This window comes from Rhineura floridana, chromosome 3 (genome assembly GCF_030035675.1).
Source record: "Rhineura floridana isolate rRhiFlo1 chromosome 3, rRhiFlo1.hap2, whole genome shotgun sequence".
Classification (NCBI taxonomy): Eukaryota; Metazoa; Chordata; class Lepidosauria; order Squamata; family Rhineuridae; genus Rhineura; species Rhineura floridana.
In genome coordinates, this window is record NC_084482.1 from 208,758,922 (window position 1) to 208,782,615 (window position 23,694).

The 23,694-nt window shown below is 45.7% G+C and overlaps 1 protein-coding gene across 9 annotated transcripts; it reads left to right on the plus strand.

Annotated features, from left to right (window-relative positions):
• The first annotated feature begins 883 nt into the window (after nt 1–883).
• On the plus strand, nt 884–21,919 carry LOC133381378 (zinc finger protein 883-like). 9 transcript variants are annotated; one of them, XM_061620428.1, is made up of 7 exons: nt 884–1,101; nt 2,755–2,827; nt 9,026–9,198; nt 10,002–10,087; nt 12,125–12,207; nt 13,171–13,297; nt 16,016–21,919. In XM_061620428.1, exons 5-7 carry the CDS (start codon nt 12,193–12,195, stop codon nt 17,749–17,751), a joined length of 1,878 nt encoding a protein of 625 aa, XP_061476412.1. In that variant the 5' UTR covers nt 884–1,101; nt 2,755–2,827; nt 9,026–9,198; nt 10,002–10,087; nt 12,125–12,192; the 3' UTR covers nt 17,752–21,919. The 9 variants fall into 9 exon arrangements, with proteins under 9 accessions (XP_061476412.1, XP_061476417.1, XP_061476414.1 ...); XM_061620433.1 differs by having other exon boundaries at nt 10,002–10,079; XM_061620430.1 differs by having other exon boundaries at nt 884–1,089.
• The last annotated feature ends 1,775 nt before the right edge of the window (nt 21,920–23,694 follow it).

Sequence of the window (23,694 nt, forward strand, 5' to 3'; positions counted from 1 at the left end):
TTTTTGAACTACAACTCCCATCAGCCCCAGCCAGCATGGCCACTGGATTGGGTTGATGGGAGTTGTAGTTCAAAAAAGTAACTTTTCCAAGCTCTGGTGTGGGGCCAGATCTGAGTGTCCCTCAGGACCACCTGCATTTCTGGTGAGGAGTAAAATGATGTATGTAAATAGAGCCTGCTTATTTTAAAGTGCTGCATTTTTCTTTCTCTTGAAATTTGACTATATCTGAGCTTTTGATATCTGCACGTGGAATAGTTCGAATATGTCTGAGAGGCCTGAGCAAGATGCATCAGTGGTCTGACTCGGTATAACGCAGCTCCTTCATGTTCCCTGTTTCCCCCTTTTGTTCAGCCTGGAAGTTTTAATAATGAGATCATAATGTAAACCCCCTCCTCCCACCCTCTTGCTTTTTAGAGTAGCCTGGCAGACCAAACGTTGAGCAAGCGAAGCTTTTCCTGAAACTGCCGCAAAACCGTTGAGAACAGTGTCCCATTCGCTCTTCCTATGGGTGTTAGAAGCGCAGGAGCGGGGTCACAAAAAAAAGTTGGCCAGCCATCCTTCCACCCTTCTGCCAGGTGCATGATAAAAGGTCTTGAGTTCTTGAAAACACCAACAATTGTTTAGTCATTTGGTAGGCATAGCCTGGTTCTATTGGAACATGCACGTGCCCCAAGACTGCATGATTTGGCCTTCTTCTGAGCATTCAGTGAGCCTTTCTGGTGACCAGGAAAAGCCTCCATAGTATCAATCAGTGGGTACATACCCATGAAAATATAATGTAAACAGTGTAACCTCTGTGTAATGCTTATGATTGGGAAATGCTTATGTGCTTTGTCCTGGAATATATAAAAAGCCAGGTGAACAGTGCCATGTTGCAGCACTCCACCAAGCTCAAGGGAGACTGGCCGTGCATACGGTAGTGACCAATAAAGGCCTACCTTTGCTGCGAGCCTGCATGTTTGTTTCCTCTAGGACCCCCGGTCCAACAGACCTCAAAATTCTCCGTCAAGAGCAGCCGTTTCTAGAGCACCAGGGAAGGTTGCAAAAGAGGACTTCCCTTTCCTGTCCTGCCAACTCAGAAGAACTGAAGTGAGTGAGCGGGTGAGTCTCTTTTTGCTTGCAGAGGCATCAGAGGGGGCCTGCATGGAGGGAGCCTCAAGATCAAGGTGTACAATTTGGGATGCCGGTAGGGAAATCCCCTCCAGCCCGCCCTCCTCAGTTTCCATCTCCCCCAGAATTAAGGTTGCTGCTTGATTTAATAAAGCAAACGGGTGGCCCTGCCCTCCTGCTTTTGAAAGTAACTTGGCAGATGAAACGGTGAGCAAGTGAAGCTTTTCCTGAAACTGATTCAAACGGTTGGGAACAACATCCCATTTTCTCTTCCTATGTGCCAGGTGGGTGTTAAAAGCGCAGGAGCAGGGTCAGAAAAGAAGTTGGCAAGACTTACTCTGCCACACTTGCGCCAGGTGCATGATAAAAGGTTTTGAGTTCTTGAAAACACCAACAATTTTTTTAGTCGTTTGGTAGGCATAGCCTGGTTCTATTGGAACATGCACGTGCCCCAAGACTGCATGATTTGGCCTCCTTCTGAGCATTCAGTGAGTCTTTCTGGTGACCAGGAAAAGCCTCCATAGTATCAGTCAGTGTGTATATGCCCCTGAAAATGTGAAGAATGGGTAGCCTCTGCCCTGTGCCCAGGTCACCTCTCATTAAATCAGCCCCCTGCCTTTCAAGCCACTAAAAAGGCCCCTCCCTTCCCTCTCTGAGTTAATCTCTTCCACATATTGGGCAATTTCTCCTGTGGTGGTGGTGGTGGTGGTGGCCTGCCCTGAGACTGGAAGAAGAAGAAAAAGACCCCTCCACAGGTGGTTGGCCCTTTCTGCACTGAGCGAGTGAAGGAGCACGATTCTTGACAGCACCTCCAGAGGGGCTTTGTGGGGGAGACGTGGGGTGGCGGGAGGGAAGAGAACAATCTCAGGCTGAGAGGGAGGCAAGGTTGGCTTTGACGGACTGAGTTCCATTTTGAAGGGAGAAGCAGCAGCACTGAGATGGGGAGGTGCATCCTTTTAAAAAAATCTATTTTAAAGAATGATGATTTTGAGTACACGACTGAAGAGTGAGATGAAAGCCCAGGAGCTGATGAGGATTTTTTCCCGGGTGGGAGAAAGTGGCTACCAAGTAAAAGGCGACGAGAGAAAGAAAGGAGTCTGCCGATTGCGCAAGAGAAAGGGGGATGCAGGAGGGATGCTCTTCTCGTCCATCAAATGGCCATTCAGTTAACTGAGATCATGTAGTCAGCTTGAACTAGAGCGCTGGTGGAGTTTAGGTGTGCCAGTATAGGATTCAGCAGCAGTTATGGTCCTTCATCTTAATCATACAGAGTCTTCTTCCTAAAAATTAAGTTCCATATTCATATTCTATTTTGTTTTTGTGTATAATCATTGTTTACCTACACTTTTCCTAATTTCTCCCTTCACCAAGATACATTCATGTGCAACGTGCTGTTGATTTTTCTCTGATATGATTATGCTCACATCTTTTGTAAGCTGAAATGAACTCACTGGTATTCTCCTGATGGATTTAAAATAAACCTCTCCAAAAATATTTTAGCCTCTCAGGCCCTGTTGGGTCCCCACCCTTTTTCCCGTTGGGGTACTTTAAGAACCTCTTATTCCATTTTGATATGAGGAGATTGGCTAAATAGGGCTGCGTACTAATTAGGTAATAATTGGATGACATTTTCTCCCTTCGCAGGCTGCAAAATGACTTCAGAGTGACATTTGAATCTTATCCTGGAGAGGAAACTGCCACCATGCAGCCAGCTCAGGTAGGGGAAAGATCATCAAGGATGTTCCCGAAGCACCACTTTCTGGCATCAACCTGCCAAGTAGGAGCAGAAACACTGCCATGCAGTACCTCCCACTCCCAACTCAGCTAGTCTCCCCAGAAGGATACCATGGTCGATGGTATCAAAAGCCGCTGAGAGATCAAGGAGAATCAACGAAGTCACACTCCCTGGTCTCTCTCCCGACAAAGGTCATCATACAGGGCGACCAAGGCTGTTTCCGTGCCAAAACCAGGCCTGAAACCCTAAATAAATAAATATATTAAAACAACTTTAAAAACATTTTTAATAAAAGTTTTAAAATTTTCTTTTTTTAAAAAAGTTTCTAAACGAATTTTTAACAAAAGAAGGTTTCAGCTTCTGGTTCTCCCCATCTTTCTCGGTATTATTCCGTGTTTCTGGCCTTTTGTATATTAGCAATATGCTTATTTCAGTATAAATCTGCCCCCATCTGCTCAGTTTCCTTCTCCCCCATAAATTATTTATATTTTTTTGCAATGATCTCTCAGTGGATCACATCAAATCTTACCAAATATTCAGTACAAATTAGCAACACAAACAGAGGGTTGCCACTTTTAAAAAATGGCCCTCCCGTCATACATTTTAGTAAAGCACTTTACTTGGGCAGGATTTATGGCTAATAAAGCATTTCCTGAATTTGAGCCATTCTGGTGGGGACAACTCCCCCCGCTGATAAGATAAGAAGCATATTATTTATTTATACTTACAAGGCCAGAGTGAAGGACAACAATAAATACACAATAATAACAAACTATAAATAATTGAGCAAGGATTTATCAATTAAAACATCAAATGATAAGCCAGTGAACTAGAAGAAGAAGAATAAAAAAGCAAACCAAAAACAACGCCAAGCGCAGAGATGTAGCTGCAAGAAATGTGTTACTGAAATGCACTCCTGGGCCCCTTCTCACTCTTTTCCTTAAAATAAGTGTTTAGTGTTACAGCTCTAGCCCTTTGGGATCAGACTAGGACCTTTGTGACTTAGTCGTTTGATGGAATAATAGTGGAACAAATGTTATTGCCTTTCGTTTGCTGAGATTGTTATTGTTTTAGTATATTATAGATTGTCCTGGTCACTTTTGGTTGTGAAACAGTTCAGAGAGTAGCATTGGGTGATTGCTTTTTGGCCTCCTGGCCATTGTACTCTGGGGTGCTGCAGGGTACTTACTTTTGTTGTAGAAAAAATGCTACACGTTCTTCGAGGTGGAGAATAATCACACACACACACACACACACACACATACGCGGGTAAATCGAGTTCAAGGCTCCTTATTTATTTACTGCAGTAAAGGCTAACCATACTTCACACAAGGGGTGAGAGCATGAGAGAGCCCTGAGCCCCCCAAAACAGGGAATTTTATACCCTCAGCAAAACAAGTTACTCAAGTTAATCATCATGTTAGAGCCCCCCTCCCCATTCCTGAGTTGTTAGTTCCCTGGTTTGCATTTCTACTTCTGCAAGCGCATGTCAAACAGTGGGTCACAGTCCGCTGACCATGCTTAAGCTTTTAAGCAAACAGACAGATACAAGCAGTATTTAGGAAAACAGGCAATCCTGTGACCTTTAGATTTTTCAAACTTCATAAACACAAGCAATATTTGACCCTTGCCTTGCTGATCACGCTGTTTCTTGCACAAATCTTGTGGTTATGCATTACCAGCTTTACAATGCAAACAGGAGACAGATGGTTAGCAAACATCTTGAGCAAAATTCCTTAAATCATGAGGACTTTGCACAATCTTAAGGCGTTAGACTTTACTTTAGCAAATAGCATTCCCAAACATGTACTTTAGACTACCAAGGGCTAAAACTTTCCTTTAACACTTTGTTATCCCCAGCGCTATTTAATATCTATATGAAGCTTCTGGGATTGGTCATTAGGAGTTTTGGGGCAAGGTGTCATCAGTGTGCTGATGACACTCAGCTCTACTTCTCCTTAACATCCGAATCAGGAGAGATTATGTGGGCCTTGGTCCGGTGACTGGATGCAGTGGTGGGGTGGATGAAGGTAAATAAGCTGAGCTTGAATCCTGGCAAGACGGAGGCACTGTAGGGGAGTGGTTCCCATGTCCGAGAGTTGGTTGAGTGGTTCCTGTGTCAACTGCATGCCGTAGATGGGGTTGCAGTCCCCCTGAAGGAGCAGGTGCACAGTCTTGGGGTGATCCTGGATCAAACTCTGTCACTGGAGGCCCAGGCAGTCTCAGTGGCTAGAAGTAACTTTTATCAGCTGCAGCTGGTGAGAGAATGATGGTCCTTCCTGGACAAGGAGAGCTTGGCCACAGTAGTTCAGGCAATGGTGACTTCAGGACTGGATTACTGCAAGGCGTTCTAAGTGGGGCTTTCCTTGTACTTGCAACCTGTCAGCATATAACACCTCTGCACAGGGATCTGCACTGCTTGCCAATTTGTTACCAGGCCAAGTTGAAGGTGTTACTACTGGTATACAAAGCCCTTAGCAGGTTGGGGCCAGTTTATTGGCGAGACCGCTTTACCCCATATGTGCCTAGCTGAGAGCTTTGCTCAGTAGAACAGGCCCTGTTACAGGTGCCACATGATACTCATTCCGCACTTGTAAGGAATCATTCTTTTAGTGTGGCAGCACCTACTCTTTGGAACTCCCTGCCTATTGACATCAGGCAGGCGCCTGCACTGTATTCCTTTCGGTGGTTGCTTAAATCCTTTTTCTTTAGGCAAGCCTATTTATTTATTTATTTATTTAGGGTTTCAGGCCTGGTTTTGGCACGGAAATAGCCTTGGTCGCCCTGTATGATGACCTTTGTCGGGAGAGAGACAGGGGGAGTATGACTCTGTTGATTCTCCTTGATCTCTCAGTGGCTTTCGATATCATTGACCATGGTATCCTTCTGGGAAGACTGGCTGAGTTGGGAGTGGGAGGTACTGCATTGCGGTGGTTCCACTCCTACTTGGCAGATCGCCTCCAGAAAGTGGTGCTTGGGGAACATCGCTCAGCACCCTGGACTCTATAGTATGGCGTTCCACAGGGGTCAGTTCTGTCCCCCATGCTGTTCCACATCTACATGAAACTGTTGGGTGCAGTCATCCGGAGCTTTGGAGTGCGTTGCCATCAGTATGCTGATGACACACAGCTCTATTTCTCCTTTTCATCTTCTTCAGGTGAGGCTGTCAATGTGCTGAACCGGTGCCTGGCTGCGACAATGGACTGGATGAGGGCTAATAAACTGAGGCTCAATCCAGACAAGACTGAGATGCTGCTAGTGGGTGGTTCTTCTGACCAGATGGTGGATGTCCAACCTGTTCTGGATGGGGTTGCACTCCCCCTGAAGGAGCAGGTTCGTAGCTTGGGGGTTCTCCTAGAACCATCTCTGTCACTTGAGGCTCAGGTAGCCTCGGTGGCACGGAGTGCCTTCTACCAACTTCGGTTGGTGGCCCAATTACATCCCTATCTGGACAGGGATAACCTGGCTTCAGTTGTCCACGCTCTGGTAACCTCCAAATTAGATCACTGCAATGCACTCTATGTGGGGCTGCCTTTGAAGACGGTTCGGAAACTGCAGCTTGTGCAAAATGCAGCAGCTAGATTGGTAACAGGGACCAGACGGTCCGAACATATAAAACCAATTCTGGCCCGCTTGCATTGGCTGCCTGTATGTTTCCGAGCTCAATTCCAGGTGCTGGTTTTGACCTATAAATCCTTACACGGCTTGGGACCACAATACCTGATGGAACGCCTCTCCTGATACGAACCCACCCGTACACTGCGTTCAAGATCAAAGGCCCTCCTCCGGGTGCCTACTCCAAGGGAAGCTCAGAGGGTGGCAACAAGGGAGAGGGCCTTCTCAGTGGTGGCCCCCACATTATGGAATGATCTCCCTGACGAGGCATGCCTGGCACCAACATTGTTATCTTTTTGGCGCCAGGTCAAGACTTTCCTCTTCTCCCAGGCATTTTAGCATGTGTGTTAAATTGTTTTTATATTGTTTTACATTTTAAAATTGTGTTTTAAATTGTTTTTAAAATATGTGTTATAAATTGTATGTTTGTTTTAATGTTTTTGATTGCTGTAAACCACCCAGAGGGCTTCGACTATGGGGCGGTATACAAGTGCAATAAATAAATAAATAAATTTAATTTGTATCCCACCCTTCCTCCCAGCAGGAGCCCAGGGCAGCAAACAAAGCACTAAAACACTTTAAAACATCATAAAAACAGATCCTAACATATCCAGACATTTATTTATTTATTTATTTATTTCCATTTCTATACCGCCCCTAGCCTATGGCTCTCTGGGCGGTTCACAGCAAGGAATAAAATACAATACAGTAAAAAAGAAATCAGATAAAATCCCTAAAACAGACAGCTTAAGCATTTAACAACTTGATATAAAATTAACTTAACATTAAGCAATTAAAATGCCTGGGAGAATAAAAAGGTTTTAACCTGGCGCCGAAAAGATAGAAGAGTAGGCGCCAGGCGCACCTCATCAGGACGACTGTTCCACAATTCGGGGGCCACTACTGAAAAGACCCTAGATCTAGTAACAGCCCTCCGAGCTTCCCTATGGGACGGGACTCAGAGGAGGGCCTTAGATGTTGAACGTAGTGAGCGGGTAGGTTTATAGCGGGAGAGGCGTTCCGCAAGGTATTGTGGTCCCGCACCGTGTAAGGCTTTATAAGTCAAAACTAGCACTTTGAATTTAGCCCGGAAACAAATAGGTAGCCAGTGCAAACGCGCCAGGTGTTATATGTGCGGACCGTCTGGTCCTCGTCAGCAGTCTGGCTGCTGCGTTTTGCACTAGCTGTAGTTTCCGAATTGTCTTCAAAGGCAGCCCCACGTAGAGTGCATTGCTGTAGTCCAATCTTGAGGTTACCAGAGCATGGACAACTGAGGTGAGGTCAACATTATCCAGATAGGGGCGCAGCTGGGCTACCAACCGAAGATGGTAGAACACATTCCGTGCCACCGAGGCCACTTGAGCCTCAAGAGACAGGAATGGATCGAAAAGGACCCCCAAGCTACGAACCTGTTCCTTCAGGGGGAGTGTAACCCCATCCAGAAGAGGTTGAACATCCACCACCTGGGTCGAGAAGGCACCCACCAACAGCGTCTCAGTCTTGTCAGGATTGAGCTTCAGTTTGTTAGCTCTCATCCAGTCCATTATCACCGCTAGGCAACGGTTCAGCACGTTAACAGCCTCACTTGAAGAAGATGAAAAGGAGAAATAGAGTTGCGTGTCATCAGCATACTGGTGACAACGCACTCCAAAGCTCCTGATGACCGCTCCCAGCGGCTTCATATAGATGTTAAAGAGCATAGGGGACAGGACCGATCCCTGCGGGACTCCACAATGGAGAGTCCAGGGCATCGAGTAATGTTCCCCAAGCCCTATCTTCTGGAGACGATCCGCCAAGTAGGAGCGGAGCCACCGCCAAGCGGTACCTCCAACTCCCAATTCCGTGAGTCTCTCCAGAAGGATACCATGGTCGATGGTATCAAAAGCAGCTGAGAGGTCAAGCAGAATCAACAGGGTTACACTCCCCCCCCCCCCGTCTCTCTCCCGACATAGTTCATCATACAGGGCGACCAAGGCTGTTTCGGTGCTGAAACCGAGTCTATAGCTGGTGATCTTTTTTTTTTTTTAGTAGTTGTTTTAATTGTTTTAAAATGTTTTAATTACTTATATTTAACTGCTTTATTCATAATTTTTCACCAAAAAAATCTTGGGGTGGCGGGTTGGAACCACAGCTCCAGTGGGGCAGCATTACTATTCCCTCCCCTGCCCCCAGGCTACAGGCTGGACTGGTCACCGAAGCTCTCCCCCTGTCCCCCAAAGGGTCTCCAAAGCCCCACAGGTTTCTACTCTGACTAGGACTAGCATTGGCAATAATCCCCTATGGATTCCTTCCTCTGCTCCAAGAAGCAGAACCTAGATCTGCTCTCAAGTTGGGTGACGAATGTGAGAAACAAAAATATCCAGCGGCTGGGCCCCTCTGGCGGGGTAATCAGGTCGGTGGCACTCGAAGGGTTAATGGGCGAAGGGGGTAGGGGTGGTCCTTAGCCTGCCTTACACTTCAGGTTCCCAACCCATATCAGGAAGGAAGCGTGCCAGTAGCAAATAGGGACCAAGGAAGTATGGCAGCCATGAAAGTGGCCCTAGCCTTTTTTCTTTTTTGGCACAGTACTCTTGCCTGCGAGCTACAGCCTTCACATGAGAACCGGAAGTGCGTGCTGCATGGTTCCCCTTCTCTGAGTCTGTATATTCTTGCATTTCCTTGTTCCGCCCGTCTGAAAAACAAGGGATCAGCCAGATCAGTTTCCTTCGGAAGGAGCTGAAAGGAGCCAAGAAGGAAAGGTGGGTAGAGGGTGGAGGGAATAACCCCCCAGGCGCCCCCTTTTGAAGAGCCCCAGGGCTTCTCCGTGCAATCCACTCCAGTCTCAGGCAAAGCAGAGCCCAAATTCGGTTGTCTGTATCATGGCTTTTCCTACAACCCCTAAAGCTCCAGAGGGGTTGGGGGTGCGGAGGCGGCGGTCCTGGTGCAGAGTAAGTCGCCTTGCATGCGGAGTGTGTGTGTGGCTGAGTGGCAACAGCGGCTGCACTTTGGGGTGCCTGTCAGTTTGCATGGCTTTCAAAGAGGGTTACCCACATTCCTGGAGGATCGGGCTGTCAGCGGCTGCCAGCCGCGATGGCTCAGTTCCTCCCTGGGAATCTCAGGCGGGGAGGGGGTGGCTCTGGCCCTCAGGTCCCCCTTGCGGACTGGAGCCCCTGCTTGGCCTCTAAATGGAGCATCTGGACGGGCCCTTGGTGGCCACACCCACCATCCAGGCTCCTCTGACGTTATGAGGGGGATTGGGCCAGGGCGGGCCTCAGACTATGGGGGGCTCTGAGCCCGGTGCCAATATTGTCCCTTCCTCCCAGCACCTGCCCCCAACAAGGCCAAGCCCCAACCGTTCTCTGCCGCTTCTTTGGCAGCGAGGTCACTCACCACCTTCCATTTCAGCAGTGGCCGTTTTGAATGGGAGCTCACCCTCTGGGGAAGAGAAGAGAGCTCAGGGGAACAGCCCCTGCCTGTCCCATACGTTTTTCTTCCCATGGACCATGCGAAACTTTCCCGATGGTCTTGGTGGACCACTTAAAGATTTTTCTGCCTCTTGCAGCCGTTGTAAGAGCACGAGGAAAGGTTGCAAAAGAGGACTTCCCTTTCCTGTCCCGCCAACTCAGAAGAACTTAAGAGAGTGAGTGGGTGAGTCTCTTTTTGCTTGCAAAGGTGTCAGAGGGGCTGCATGGAGAGAGCCTGAAGATCAAGGTGCACAATTTGGGGTGGTGGGTAGGGAGGAGGAGGATGTTGGAAGAAAGTGGGAACCCCCCATTTAAGTGTCCCCTCCAGCAGACTCCCAGTGTTCAGGAATGCAATCCTGCCCCATGGGTCCCAGCTCTGCTCTGCTGCTGGGTCCCCTCTGCCTCCTCCCTTGAACTTGCTGTGTGTGGGGCCATATTTGAATGTCCCTTAGGACCATCTGCATTTCTGGTGAGGAATAAAATGATGTATGTAAATAGTAATCAAGCCTGCTTATTTTAAAGAGCTGCGTTTTTCCCCCTTTCTCTTGGAATTTGACCATATCTAAGTTTTTGATATCTGTACGTGGAATAGTTAGAATATATCTAAGAAGAGAGGCGTGAGCAAGATACATCAGTGGTCTGACTCGGTATAATGCAACTCCTTCATGTTCCTTGTTTCCCTCTCTTGTTCAGCCTGGATGTTTTAATACTGAGGTTATTCTTTAAATCCCCTCCTGCCAGCCCTCCTCAGTTTCCATCTCCCCCAGAATAAGGTTGCTTAAAGCAAACAGGTGGCCCTGCCCCCCTGCTTTTGAAAGTTGGCTTGGCAGCTGAAACGCTGAGCAAGCAAAACTTTTCCTGAAACTGATCTAAACAGTTGAGAACAACGTCCCATTCTCTCTTCCTATGTCCCGGGTGGCTGTTAAAAGCGCAGGAGCAGGGTCAGAAAAAAAAGTTAGCAAGGCTTGTCCTTCCACACTTGTGCCAGGTGCATGATAAAAGGCTTTGAGTTCTTGAAAACACCTCCCTCTTTTAGTCATTTGGTAGGCATGGCCTGGTTCTGTTGGGAGATGCACGTGCCCCAAGACTGGGCATGATTTGCCCTTGATCTGAGCATTCAGTGAGTCTTTCTGGTGACCAGGAAAAGCCACCATAGTATCAATCAGTGTGTATATCCCCATGAAAATATGAACAAGAACGGGTAGCCACTCCCCCTTGCCCAGACCGCCTCCTATTAAATCAGTCTCCAGCCTTTCAAGCCACTAAAAAGACCCCTCCCTTCCCTCCGTGAGTTGAAGCTCTTCAAAAAATTGGGCAATTTCTTCTGTTGTGGTGGCCTTCTCTGAAAGTGGAAGAAAAAATAAGAAAGACCCCTTAACAGCAACTTGGCCCTTTCTGCACTCAGCTAGTGAATGAGCATGATTCTTGACAGCACCTTAAGAGGGACATTGTGGGTGCGATGTGGGGGTGGGGGTGGAAGGAGAACAATCTCATGCTGAGAGGGAGGTAAGGTTGGCTTTGGGGGCGTGAGTTCCATTTTGAAGGGAGGAGAAGCAGCAGCCAGATGGGGAGGGGCATCCTCTTTTTAAAACATCAATTTTAAAGAAGGATGATTTTGAGTATACAATTGAGGAGTGAGATGGAAAGGCCACAAGCAACTGAGGATTTTTTTTTTTCTGAGTGGGGTGGGGAGATGCCAAGGAAAGGGCAATGAAGGTGAGAAAGGGGGTTTGCCGATTCCAGAAGGGAAAGAGGGATGCAGGAGGGATGTTCATCTCATTCATCAAATCAGCATGTAGTTGGTTCAGTTAAGTTTTCCTTCATTTTAATCGTGCAGAGTCTTCTTCCTAACAGAGTTTAAATATTAAGTTCGATATTCATATTATATTTTGTTTTTCTGTATAATCATTGTTTACATATATTTTACCTCATTTCTCCCTTTTGCCAAGATTCATTCATGTGCAATGTGCTGTTGATTTCTCTCTGGTATGATTATCTTCATATCTTTCATAGGCTGAAATGCATTCACCGATGTTCTCCTGATGGGTTTAAAATAAACTCTTCAAAATTGTTTTAGCCTCTCAGGCCCTGTTGGGTCACCACCCTTTCACCCATTGAGGCAATTTAAGAACCTCATATTCCATTTTGACAGGAGGGGATTGGCTAAATAGGGCTATGTACTAATTAGGTAATAATTGGATGACATTTTCTCCCTTCACAGTTTGAAAAATGGCATCAGAGTGACATTCTGGATCTTCCCCCCTTTACCCAGGAGAGGAAACATCCACAATGCAGCCAGCTCAGGTAGGGGAAAGATCATCGGGGAGAGAAGCTGGGGACAGCCGGAGTGGGTCCGTCCTTGTTCTAGAGGGACTAGTTGTAGGGAGGCCTGTCTCTCACCCTTGTAGTCCTGGGGCTCCCTTTGAGGGATGCTGTTGGCTCTATTGAGTTTTTCCCATGAACCTTTGAACTGAACACTACCTACGAAGAGCCCTGCTGGATCAGGCCCAAGACCCATCTAGTCCAGCCCAGACACAGTGTCCAACCAGAGTCTTCTGGGAAGAACCTGAGCACAACAGCACTCTTCCAGTGATTCCCAGTAACTGGTATTCAGTAGTTTACTGCCTCCGACAGTGGAGGTAGTACTTGGCCCTCATGGTTAGTAGCACTTGATAGCCTTTTCCTCCATGAATTGGTCTAATCCTCTTTTAAAGCCAATTCCAGAGATTAAGTCTGCGCTGTGTGAAGAAGTGCTTCCCTTTGTGTGTCCAGAAGCTGCCAACATGTAGCTTTATCGGACGGCCTCAACTATAGCATCAGGGAGGGACAAGAATGTGTCTCCGTCCAGTTTCTCTGCACCTTACATTATTGTATTCATCTCTGTAATATACAAGCTGTTTGAAGAATTGCAAATTCTGTCTTTTATAATATTATCCACTAGTTTTCTCAAAAGGGATATTAAGCTAAACATCTTCTTCATTTCCTGGATACTCTTTGGATCCCCTTTTTAAAAAGTCATTTTATATTGGCCACTTAACAGTCAACAGATATGGGAGGCAATTTCAGGGACAAAATACACATATTTGTTTCAAGATCAGCAAGTTCACATTTCAGTTCCTAAGGTGCTTTCCCTACTTAAATGCTGTCTCAACCTGGTGTTTTGTGGGAAGTCCCCACTTCCCACTTCAGATTATGAGTGGAGAACAGATTATTGCTGCACCTTGGCTGTGAGTGTTTGTGAGGAAGGTGTTTGTTTTCATCTTCCAGGGGCCGGTGACCTTCAAGGAGGTGGCCATATATTTCACGGAGGAGGAATGGGTCCTGCTGGATCCAGACCAGAGAGCTCTTTACAAGGCGGTCATGGTGGAGGTTCATGAGATGATCACCTCTCTGGGTAAGGATCCCCTTTAGATCACTGGAAGGGTGGTGATGGACTTACCCTGGACATAAGAGTGTAAGAAGAGCAGGATCAGGCCAAAGGCCCATCTAGTCAAGGATTCTCCTTTCTCAGGGGCCAACCAGATGCCTCTGGGAAGTCCACAATCAGGACATGAGTGCAACAGCACCCTCCCCACTTGTGATCCGCATACTGCCCCGGATACTGGTGGTAACACAGCCATCATGGCCAATGGGTGCATCTGCTATAACTTATTTATCTCATCTCTTATCTTCTGACCAGACAGGTCTCTTTTCTTGGGAGTGGGTGGGTGGGACTCCATGTTTTATTCAGAGGACGCTGTACTAAGCTGGAGAGGTCCAGGAGCAGCAGGCGAGGAGTGCTAGGTTCAGGCTGTGTAGGGCACCTGAATGGCTCTGGAGGCTTCCCCACAAACCCTGACTGCCCCATTGCTTTGCTCCTCCCCCTATTCCTCAAGGCAGGCAGCAGCGAGACCAGCACTGGGAGGCCAGGGGCATAGTGCAGCTCCTCCCAGCCGCCCACCCCTGGATGGGCCAATGGACTGGCTCTGTTTAAGGCAAGTTCCTCTGTTTCACAAAGGACATCTGAGTTTGAAAGCTAACCCCATCTCCCAGCTGGAGGGAGGTGGAGGAGAAGAACTTTTAGTCCTTGGCTTTTCAGGAGAGGAGAGATCAGCAGGTAGATGCTCAGATGTGTGATGGGACCCCTCTGTCTCTGGGCATTCTGGCTGAATTGGCACAAATCGAGACTGTTGAACTTGAGGTGCCCCCCAGCTTGTGCAGGGGTCTCACACCCTCCAACCCCAGGGCTCACTTGAAACACCTGAAGATTACTGAAGCCCACCAGTCTCCAACTGGTGGAGCATGTGACAGAGGGAAGCAAAATATGGCATAATCAGATGGCAGTTATTATTTCCTACTGACGCCTGGTCCATCTTTGCAAATTGCTTTATGGTTTACAACAGGGTTTACCTTGTGTCAAGAAGTTCCATAGCTCATCTTTCCCATGCTAAGTACAGACCTTTGTCTGGAGACTTTGTGACTCAGTCTCTCCCTTTTAGGCAGAATTTGCTGGTCCAGGAGCTGTAGGGAGAGAAGGCTTTTTTCATATACGTTTTCCCCTTCCCACCCCCACATACTTCTCAACATATTTCTACCCATCTTCTGTAATTTCATCTCCCATTCTCTTTACATGCTCCATTGGTACCTTATTGCCCCCCCCAATCCCAGCCAGATTCCTTCATCCCTCCTCCCTGCTCCTTTTACATTCACTTGTTCCTCCTATAAGAACGTTGCTCTGTTCTCCCCTTCCTTTCTATGCCTAGTTTGTCCGGTTATTTATAGTAGTCACAGTGAGTATTATTGCATCTTGACCAATCAATCCATACACATACAGAAACACTGGCCTTTTCCCCTTAAAAGGAGGGAGACCTTCCTGTTGTTCTCACCACCCTTGAACCTTTCTGTATCCTGGCCTCTTTTACTCAGCATGCAAGCAGTTGGGCAAGCGAGTGAGAAGGCATTGGACCGGCTATGGATCAGAGGCATTAAGGCCCACTGGTGTGTTCCAGCCACCTGTTTGAGAAATGCAGACCTGACTGGGTTTGACGATTCTTGGTTGTTTGGCATAGTGTCATCCCATTGACATCCAGGCTATGGTCTGAAGGCACATGAGACCAGCACCCTGTTGAAGCTAAGCAGGGTCAGGTCTGGTCAGTGCCTGGATGGGAGACCGCCTGGGAACCATATGTAAGCTAATTCATTCATTTCCTTGTGGCACACAGTTTGGAAATGACTGCTAAGAACCTTCCCATCTAACCAGTCTTCCATCTTCTGTGATTAAAGCAGGTCTCTTTGATAATACATCTCGCTCAGGTTGTCTCTCCTCTCTCTTTTTCAAAGGTGCACTAATAGAAAAGTAATTGTCCTTGTTTAAATACTGGTATTCTCTCCAAGAAGAAATAGAGTTTTATTAGCTGCACAAATGTATATTTTCTTCCTTGGCTCTTGAAGGGTATTGGGTCCCACCATAGTTCCCTCAGCCTCACTTTGTATGAACCCAAGTTAAGATACTTGTATTTTTTTTAAAATTATATTTTAGGGTCTATGGAACACCCTCCCACGATTACTCAGAGTTCCTCAGTGAGATCGTTTTCCACTTCCTCCATTCCCATAGAATTCCTTTAAAGCCTCCTGGTACTTTGGGATCTTAAATGTGCTTGATCAGATATAAAGTCTCAGGAGATAATGTTCATGACGCTTGTTTCTTAGAGGCTTTTACCTTAGGATCAATTTCCCTAAATCTCCACCCCAGCCACATTTACCCACAACCTGGTCCACTACTGGGGGCAATCTTCATTCGGCCCCAAATCTCCTCTAGTTGATCTTGCGGATGCATGGACAATTTAGCTGATCTTAAAAATCCACTTGTGTTGCGTTCCTGTGTAAGATCATTACACAGGGCAGCTTCTTGGCCTAATACAGCCACTGGCTCCCTTCTTCTGATCTTCATCAGCCAAGTCACCAATCAGCTACTGTTGAGCAGTAGAAGGCCTTGAACTTTGACAATTATACAGTACTCTTACACCAAAAGAGGTCTCAAAATATTTTTCCAATATTCCACATCATAAACAGATAGATATACACATAGCATTTCTCCATAGCGCTTCACCTGTTTTTCTTTTAATCCCATCAGGAGATATGAGGGGTATCACGGCTGAGGGGGAACCATCAAGGTTGCCACCGGAAAGAGCTGAGGAGCAGAAGGAGGAACGGAAATTAGGGAGGCAACATAGAGGAAAGAGACAAGAGGGGAGAGAAATGCAGAAACAAGGGGATAAATCCAGAGCTTCTGAGGGTGGTGAATATAAAATTCAAAGGGAAACTACTCACCTAAGTAAAACAAGGATGCCTCCTGAGTGTAAACTGACAAGACATCAGAAGAGTTGCGCAGGAGAGAAATCATACAGATGCCCAGACCATGAGGAACATTTCAGCAAAAGCTCAAACCTTATTGTACATAAGAGAGCGCACACAGGAGACAAACCATATAAATTCCTGAAGTATGGAAAGAGCTTCAGTCATCATTATGATTGTACTTTGCCTCAAAGAACTCATACAGAGAACAGACCTTTTACATGCTTGGAGTGTGGAAAGAGCTTCAGTCAGAGTCAGCACCTTACTTCACATCAAAGAACTCATACAGGGGACAATCCATATCAATGCATGGAGTGTGGGAAGAACTTCAGTTGCAATAGCGCCCTTACTTCGCATCAAAGAACTCATACCGGGGAGAAACCTCATAAATGCTTGGAGTGTGGAAGGAGCTTCAGTCAGCTTGGGAACCTTAGTTTGCATCAAAGAACTCATACAGGGGAGAAACCTTATAAATGCTTGGAGTGTGGAAAGAGCTTCAGGCAAAGTAGCGCCCTTACTAAACATCATAGAACTCATACAGGGGACAAACCTTATAAATGCCTGAATTATAGAAAGAGCTTCAGTCATCATTACGATTGTACTTTGCCTGCAAGAACTCATACAGAGAGCAGACCTTTTACATGCTTGGAGTGTGGAAAAGGCTTTAGTCGTAGTGACCACCTCATTTCGCATCAAAGAATTCACACAGGGGACAAACCTTATGAATCCTTGGAGTGTGGAAAGAGCTTCAGTCAGAGTCGCCTCCTTACGTCACATCAAAGCACTCATACAGGGGACCATCCATATCAATGCATAGAGTGTGGGAAGAACTTCAATTTCAATAGCACCCTTACCTTGCATCAAAGAACTCATACCGGGGAGAAACCTTATGAATGCTTGGAGTGTGGAAAGACGTTTACTCAACATCACCACCTTACCTTGCATCAACGAACTCATACAAGGGAGAAACCTTATAAATGCTTTGACTGTGGTAAGAGCTTCAGTCAGAGTAGCAACCTTACAAGACATCAAAGGACTCATACAGGGGAGAAACCATTTAAATGTATGGAGTGTGGAAAAGGCTTTAGTCGTAGTCACCACCTTATTTCACACCAAAGAATTCACACAGGGGACAAACCTTTTAAATGCTTGGAGTGTGGAAAGAGCTTCAGGAAGCATTTCCAGCTTAGTTGTCATGAACTAACTCATACAAAATACAAACCTTATAAGTGCTTGGAGTGTGGAAAGAGCTTCAGTCAGAGTGGCAATCTTACTGCACATCAAAGAATTCATACAGGGGTCAAACCTTATAAATGTTTGGATTGTGGAAAGAACTTCAGTTGCAGTAATGCCCTTACTGTGCATCAAAGAACTCATACAGGGGAGAAGCCTTATAAGTGCTTTGAGTGTAGAAAGAGCTTCAGTCGGCGTTACCAACTTACTTTGCATCAAAGAACTCATACAGGGGACCAACCTTACAAATGCCTGGACTGTGGGGTGCTTCAATCACAGTAGCTCCCTTACTGTGCATCGAAGAACTCATACTGGAGTCAAATCCTATGAATGATTGGACTGTAGAAGATCTTCAGTCAGCTTTGCCAACTTACTTCGCATTGAAGAACTCCTAGAGGGGACAAACTTTATAAATGGTGTGGTAAGAGCTTCAGTCAGCAATGCCATCTTACTATACATCAAAGAACTCAATATAGGTCGAACCTTATAATTGCTTGCATGGTGGCACCTAAAATTATGAAAACCTTTTTCTACAGCTGTTTCTCCCATGACCTGTCATTTACCAATACAGAATTTAATCTTTGTTAAGAAAAAGCGGTGAAGGAAAAGGCCAATTCTGAATGAAGCTGGGATTTCTATGGGGATCCAAAAAGTATCCATGCAGTGCTATACTGTTACTTGTTTATTTTTATAGCATTTATACCCCGCTGTTCAGCCAAAAGGCTCCCAGGACGGCTTACATCAAATCAATTAAAGTCAGGGAGTCCCTCCCCACAGGTGTCCACTAAGAAAAAAATTGACACAGGGAAAGGGATGAGAGGGATCAAACCTGGGCCCCAATTCTGAAATAGTAGTTCTTGTGATGTTCTTTCTTGCTTCTCAGAATAAGTTCTTACTACCTTTTCCCTGAAATTTATTTTTGGTTCAACTCCAGGTATTTCTACAAGATGTTTGGTTGTTCTGGGGCCTTTGCAGCCCAGCTTCTCTTTTTTCCCCTTCCATTTCAGAGGAGAATGGATTTCCTGCTTTGAATTAATCCCTTCTTCAGTTTTGAAGATGTTTGTGGCCGTTCTTCTCTAAGTCGGTCTTTTGGGGCTGGAGCTGTCGCTCATAAACAAATTAATGGACTTTGTTTTGCTAGAGTTTATGTACATTAGTCTTGATTTTCACTTCTTCGCAGATGAGGTTTCTATTTCAAAATTTTATTTTTTCCAACCTTTTCACTTCATCTCTGTGCTTCATCTCTGTGCTTCTGTCCATAGGACTCTACATTTAACTGGCTCCTTTGAATCACTGCTTGGATAGGTAGCTTCATATTTAGGGTGAATGCCTACATAGCTGTACCATACAAAAGTTTCAAGTGGTTTGGACTGGTGAAAGAGGGTGAATGAAAGTAGAGTTGTGTAATAAAGTTATTACCAGCTTTGTATGCTGTAAGTATTGTTGTAATAGCTGAGTTGCACATTGTTCTTCTGAGAAGCGTGAAGTTGACATATCCATATTCTGTTTTGTTTGTCGAGTAATACTTATTTGCATATTGTGATTCTTGTTTCTTCCTTCCCCAAGTTTCATTAATGTCTCATGCTCCTATCTTTCATAACCTGAAATCCATTTACTGGTATTCTGCTGATGTGTTTAAAGTAAACCTTTCCAAAGGAAGAATTGTTAGCATTTTTAGAACTCAGGAACTTTGGAATTAAGGAGTTTTTGCTTCAGCAAAGGTATATATGTCTAATTGAATGTAACACTTGTTAATCATGATCTATGGTTACATTTAGGTGTTTAGTTATATAGTTACTCATAATCATATCTAGTTAAGGATAAGTAAGAATAGTAAATAGCATAACCTGAGGGCATAAGGTTTTGACCTTTTCCCTAAATTGACCTCTGTCCTTTTAGTGTTCTAAATGTTTTCAGTCAGATGTTTTCAGGTGAATGTCTGTGACCGGAGGAAACGAGGGTACAGGACATACCATCCATCTACAGCACATTGAAGAATACAAAGCTTCAAAGTATTGTGGCTGAAAACAAGTGTAGAAGGCCTCTTGCATCAGCTCCTGGCTGGGTCAGAGGGCATAAAAGCCCAGCTGCCCTTGGGGAGCCCCTTAGGGAGTTCCGAGGGCAAGGGCTCCACCTCCTTCTATTTTTTTTACATCAATCTAGGGGAGATTGGTAGTTGGGAGGGCGTATGGTGCACATGTAGTTCCTGCCCAGGGTGAGAGCCTGTGCAGTGAACGGAGTGATAGGGTCTCACGCTTCTGTCTTTGTTTCTCAGTCCTGTTGGTCAGTGTCCTTGAGCTTTGGAGCAGCATGATGCATTGCGCCTGCCTTGAAGGCCAGGTTCCCAGCCCTTAGCAGTGTGTGACAGCATCTTCACTACTGTATTGGCATCCACTGTCTATATTGGCCAATTAAAACCCTCTCCTTACCTCATCTGTGTTACGTAAACAAAGCCTCCCAGCCTTCTGTTGTATACCTGTTGTATACCACATAGGCAGGGAGTGAAAGCATGCAAGAGGCCCACCTGGCTGGAGTGCAGGGGCGTGAGATGGGACAGGGGAATTGAGCACTGTGATGTTCCTATATATTAGTGTATATATGGTAAGTGCTGGTTGTTTAGAGTATACATGGTAAGTAGTGAAAGAGGAGGGGGAGTGAATGGGCAATAGAATGCTTGATGATTGGCTGAATGTTTAAAATGGCTGACAGTATAAATGAAAGGATGACAGGTAAATCTGGGTGAATGTGAGGTGGTGAATTGTGGAATCTGGGGGGAGAAGAGAAAGAGTGGATTGCTTGGTGGGGTTTAGAGAGTTGTTTACCAGGAGGGAGGTGGAGTTCGGATTAGTATTGAGTAAAACCATATGCTTATGTGCCTTAAGAAGAAATCGTGTTAATCTTGTTAGCTTTGTTATCTGTAATAAATACTTAATTTGGTTTACCAAAGGCCTGATCCTTGGCTGGGGTTTCACAGACCAGAAGGGAGGGTAAGGTAATGACCAAGGCTGAAGGGGAACTGTAACAAATGGTGGCAGCGGTGAAGAGAATAACAATACCAGTATTCAGAGTCTCTGGGAATACTAGTATTGGGACGTTACTGGTGGTTGCCTAGCAGGGGGATCTGTTGAGATCTGTGCTAGAGCGGGGAGGGAAATCATAAAAGAGAGCGGTCCGGACTGGTGGAGTCCCTGGTGGTGCCTAGAGACAGGCAGTAACCACGAGCAGGTAGGAACCTGACAGGGAGAGCCAGGGAAGGACGCCTCAGAAGCACGTCATCCTAAACCTCCTCATTCCATTGAGATGTCTTCCCACACAGGAGCCCAGAACAATAGTCCGGGGTGATTTCAATGTCCATGCTGAGGCTGCCTCTAGTGTTCCGGCTCAGGACTTCATGTCCTCCACGATGACCGTGGGGCTCCAATCCTCCCCTGCAGGGTTGGTGGACAGATTAAGATGGTCTGCCCTCGGAGACTAATGGAATCCACTGGATTCCTGAATGCCCTGGGGAAGCTCCAAGTAGATAGAGCAGGTAACCCTGTTGAAGCCCTTCTCACGCTGTGGAACAGCGAGGCACATCAAGCTCTTGACATGATTGCCCCTGAGCGGCCTCTCCAGCATTGTGGAGCCCAGTTTACACCTTGGTACACCAGTGTGCTAACCTTGGTGGCTCTGCCCAGGTGTAACAAGTGACTGCTAGAACATTTTGTAGTCAAACAATATGCGCCAGCCCCTATGGTGGGGTAAAGACACAAGAAAAAAGGAAGTCATGATGACTCTGGGGACAGAGTTATCATTTAACCAGTTAGCCATTTGGTTTACTTTTTTGGAACAGAGATAGAGGTATGACCCTTTTTAGGATGTGAAATGTTATTTAGCCAATTTGATTAATAGATATGAGCTAGGAGCTGATAAGCTATAAGGAAATCATAAGATGGAATGAGAAGGGTATAACAGCAAAGTCTGGGTTGTGTTAAACTCCCCTACTAATGGGGAATTGTATATATGTAAACAATAAATATATTCTTTTGTAAAGCTATAAAGGTTTATAATATTTTAATAGTTTAGTAGCCAGCCAGAATCCTTTTCTCTTTAGAGCTGGCTTCCCTGAGTATGCTGGTATGTATGGTACAGCTTGAACTCTATAAGATAACACTGAACAAACACTGAACATCCCTGTACTCTCCAAGATGTAGAAAGGATTGTGTTAACTAAAATGCTTAGCTCATAGTGAAAATGTACTGGTCTGTGAAGTGCTGAACATTACCAAATTGACCAGAACATAATGTAGACACTGTAATGCTCATGCAATGCCTATGTAATGCTGATGTGTAGCCCCCTGATTGGGGAAATGCTTAAACCGCAGGCAAACAGTGCCATGTTGCAGCTCTACATCCACTCAAGGGAGACTGACCGTGCGCATGTAACCAATAAAGGCCTAACTTTGCTGCAAGCTTGTATCTTCAATTTCCTCAAGGACCCCTGGTGTAGCTAACCTCAAAATTCCCCGTCACTACTTCAGAGCAGATTCAGCTGTAATCTGAGGAGAGTGGTCCACCAGTGAAAATCTTTCCTTGTATACTCTTGCTTCCGAGTGCATAAGAAGAGTGCCTAATGCTTGCTGCGTGAAAGGGTGTGTGTCTATTTCTTTTCTAATAAATCATTTTTTGTTACTCAATAAAATAATTTTCTGTTAATATTATCCTTCAGTGTGGCTCTTAATCTGGTTTGCTGAGTCTCTATGCCAATTTTATGAGTGATTGCTGGGTACTTGGGCCTTCCTCCCTTCATTGACCCCTGAGTATTCATAGCGTTGTTGACCTAACAGTACAGCCTTTCAGATTGCCCCTCTCCAGTAAGGGGGACAGGAGCTGTGGACAGGAGCTGAACTATATCACTGCTCCAGGTGAGGGAATCTTCAGGTGCAATTCCTTCTTGTTGGGCTAGCCTGCCTCTGGACAAAGACACAAAACATGGCCCAGCTACAATCAGACCCAGGCTGAGGAGCAAGGCCTAGTCCATGTGAGTGCCACAACATTCTTCCCCACCTAATTTTGGAACTTGGGACTCTTCCGATGTTCTTAGTCTTCCAACTCCCATCAGCCCCTGTCAGCATGTCCAATGGTCTGGAATGATGGGAGGGATTTTCCAGCAACATCTGGTATTTGTCTCCATGTTTGTCTTGGAGTCTGAGCTGATGTTTTCACTGCTTTTAGCCTCTTATACTTGAATTCTATTTAAAAATATGTATTTGGAGAAAATGTTGACATAGCAATCTTTGTGGTAATGACCATCTGCTGCATGCAGTCACTGATGACACTGTTCAATTGCAAGATGGCATCCCTGCCTCACTTCATCTCAATTGTTTCTCTGGCTGCAGACTTCCTGAAGGTCCAGACTGTGAAGCCTTGTGACACTTCAGATGACGATGTACATGAGATTTGCTTCACTGCTTGTAGACAAACCTTTTTGGTGACTGTGATCATGATGCCCCTGTAAATGTTGTACAGTAATTATGGTAAATGTCGGTTTTGTAGGGTAAATGTGGTAAGTAGAGTGAGTGAGAGGGGGGAGTACATGTGTTGGAATGTTGAGGAATGGTGAGTTGTGATTGGCTGAGTGTCCGGGTAATTGAAAATATAAATGTGAGAATGATGGTTATGGTAGTTGGTTCTGTGTTTTGGTGGGGTGTTTAGGCGGGTAGTGAGCCAGGTTTTAGGACTAAGATATATAAAGAGAAAACTATTATATGTAACCACACACATGTTGACTGAGTAATCTTGTTTATTCCTTGTGTTAATAAATAAATAGTTTTGGTTTAACACTACACCAGATCCTTGGCTGGGATATTACAGAACCAGGAGGGTGGGCAGAGCAAATACCAATTATGGGAACAGTACCAATGGTGGCAGCAGTGAAGGGAGAGTGTAACAGCAGTAGGTATCCCAAACAACCCAGGGCAGTAATCTTTAAAGGCAGAAAGATACAGGGGAGTTGTAGCCTGTAAATGCACCCAGACACTACGTAGCAATCTGAGGAGATGACTAAGGCACAGTCTCAGGGCAGTATTGCGTTACAGAGTGTCAGGTGGTTGTGCCTAGTAGTGGGATTGTGTGTGAGAGAGACCTGTACTGGGGTCAGTGTGAGAGATCCATTACAAGACCAGATCCAGAGTAGGGGTCTGGCAGTGACACCATACAGAATGTCCGTGTAATTGTTCATGAAGTT

Bases quoted from the DNA above. Each gene is read 5' to 3' on its own strand.
- LOC133381378 (XM_061620428.1), top strand. The intron at 13,298-16,015 runs GTAAGGATCCCC...TAATCCCATCAG, and splicing joins TGAGATGATCACCTCTCTGG to GAGATATGAGGGGTATCACG.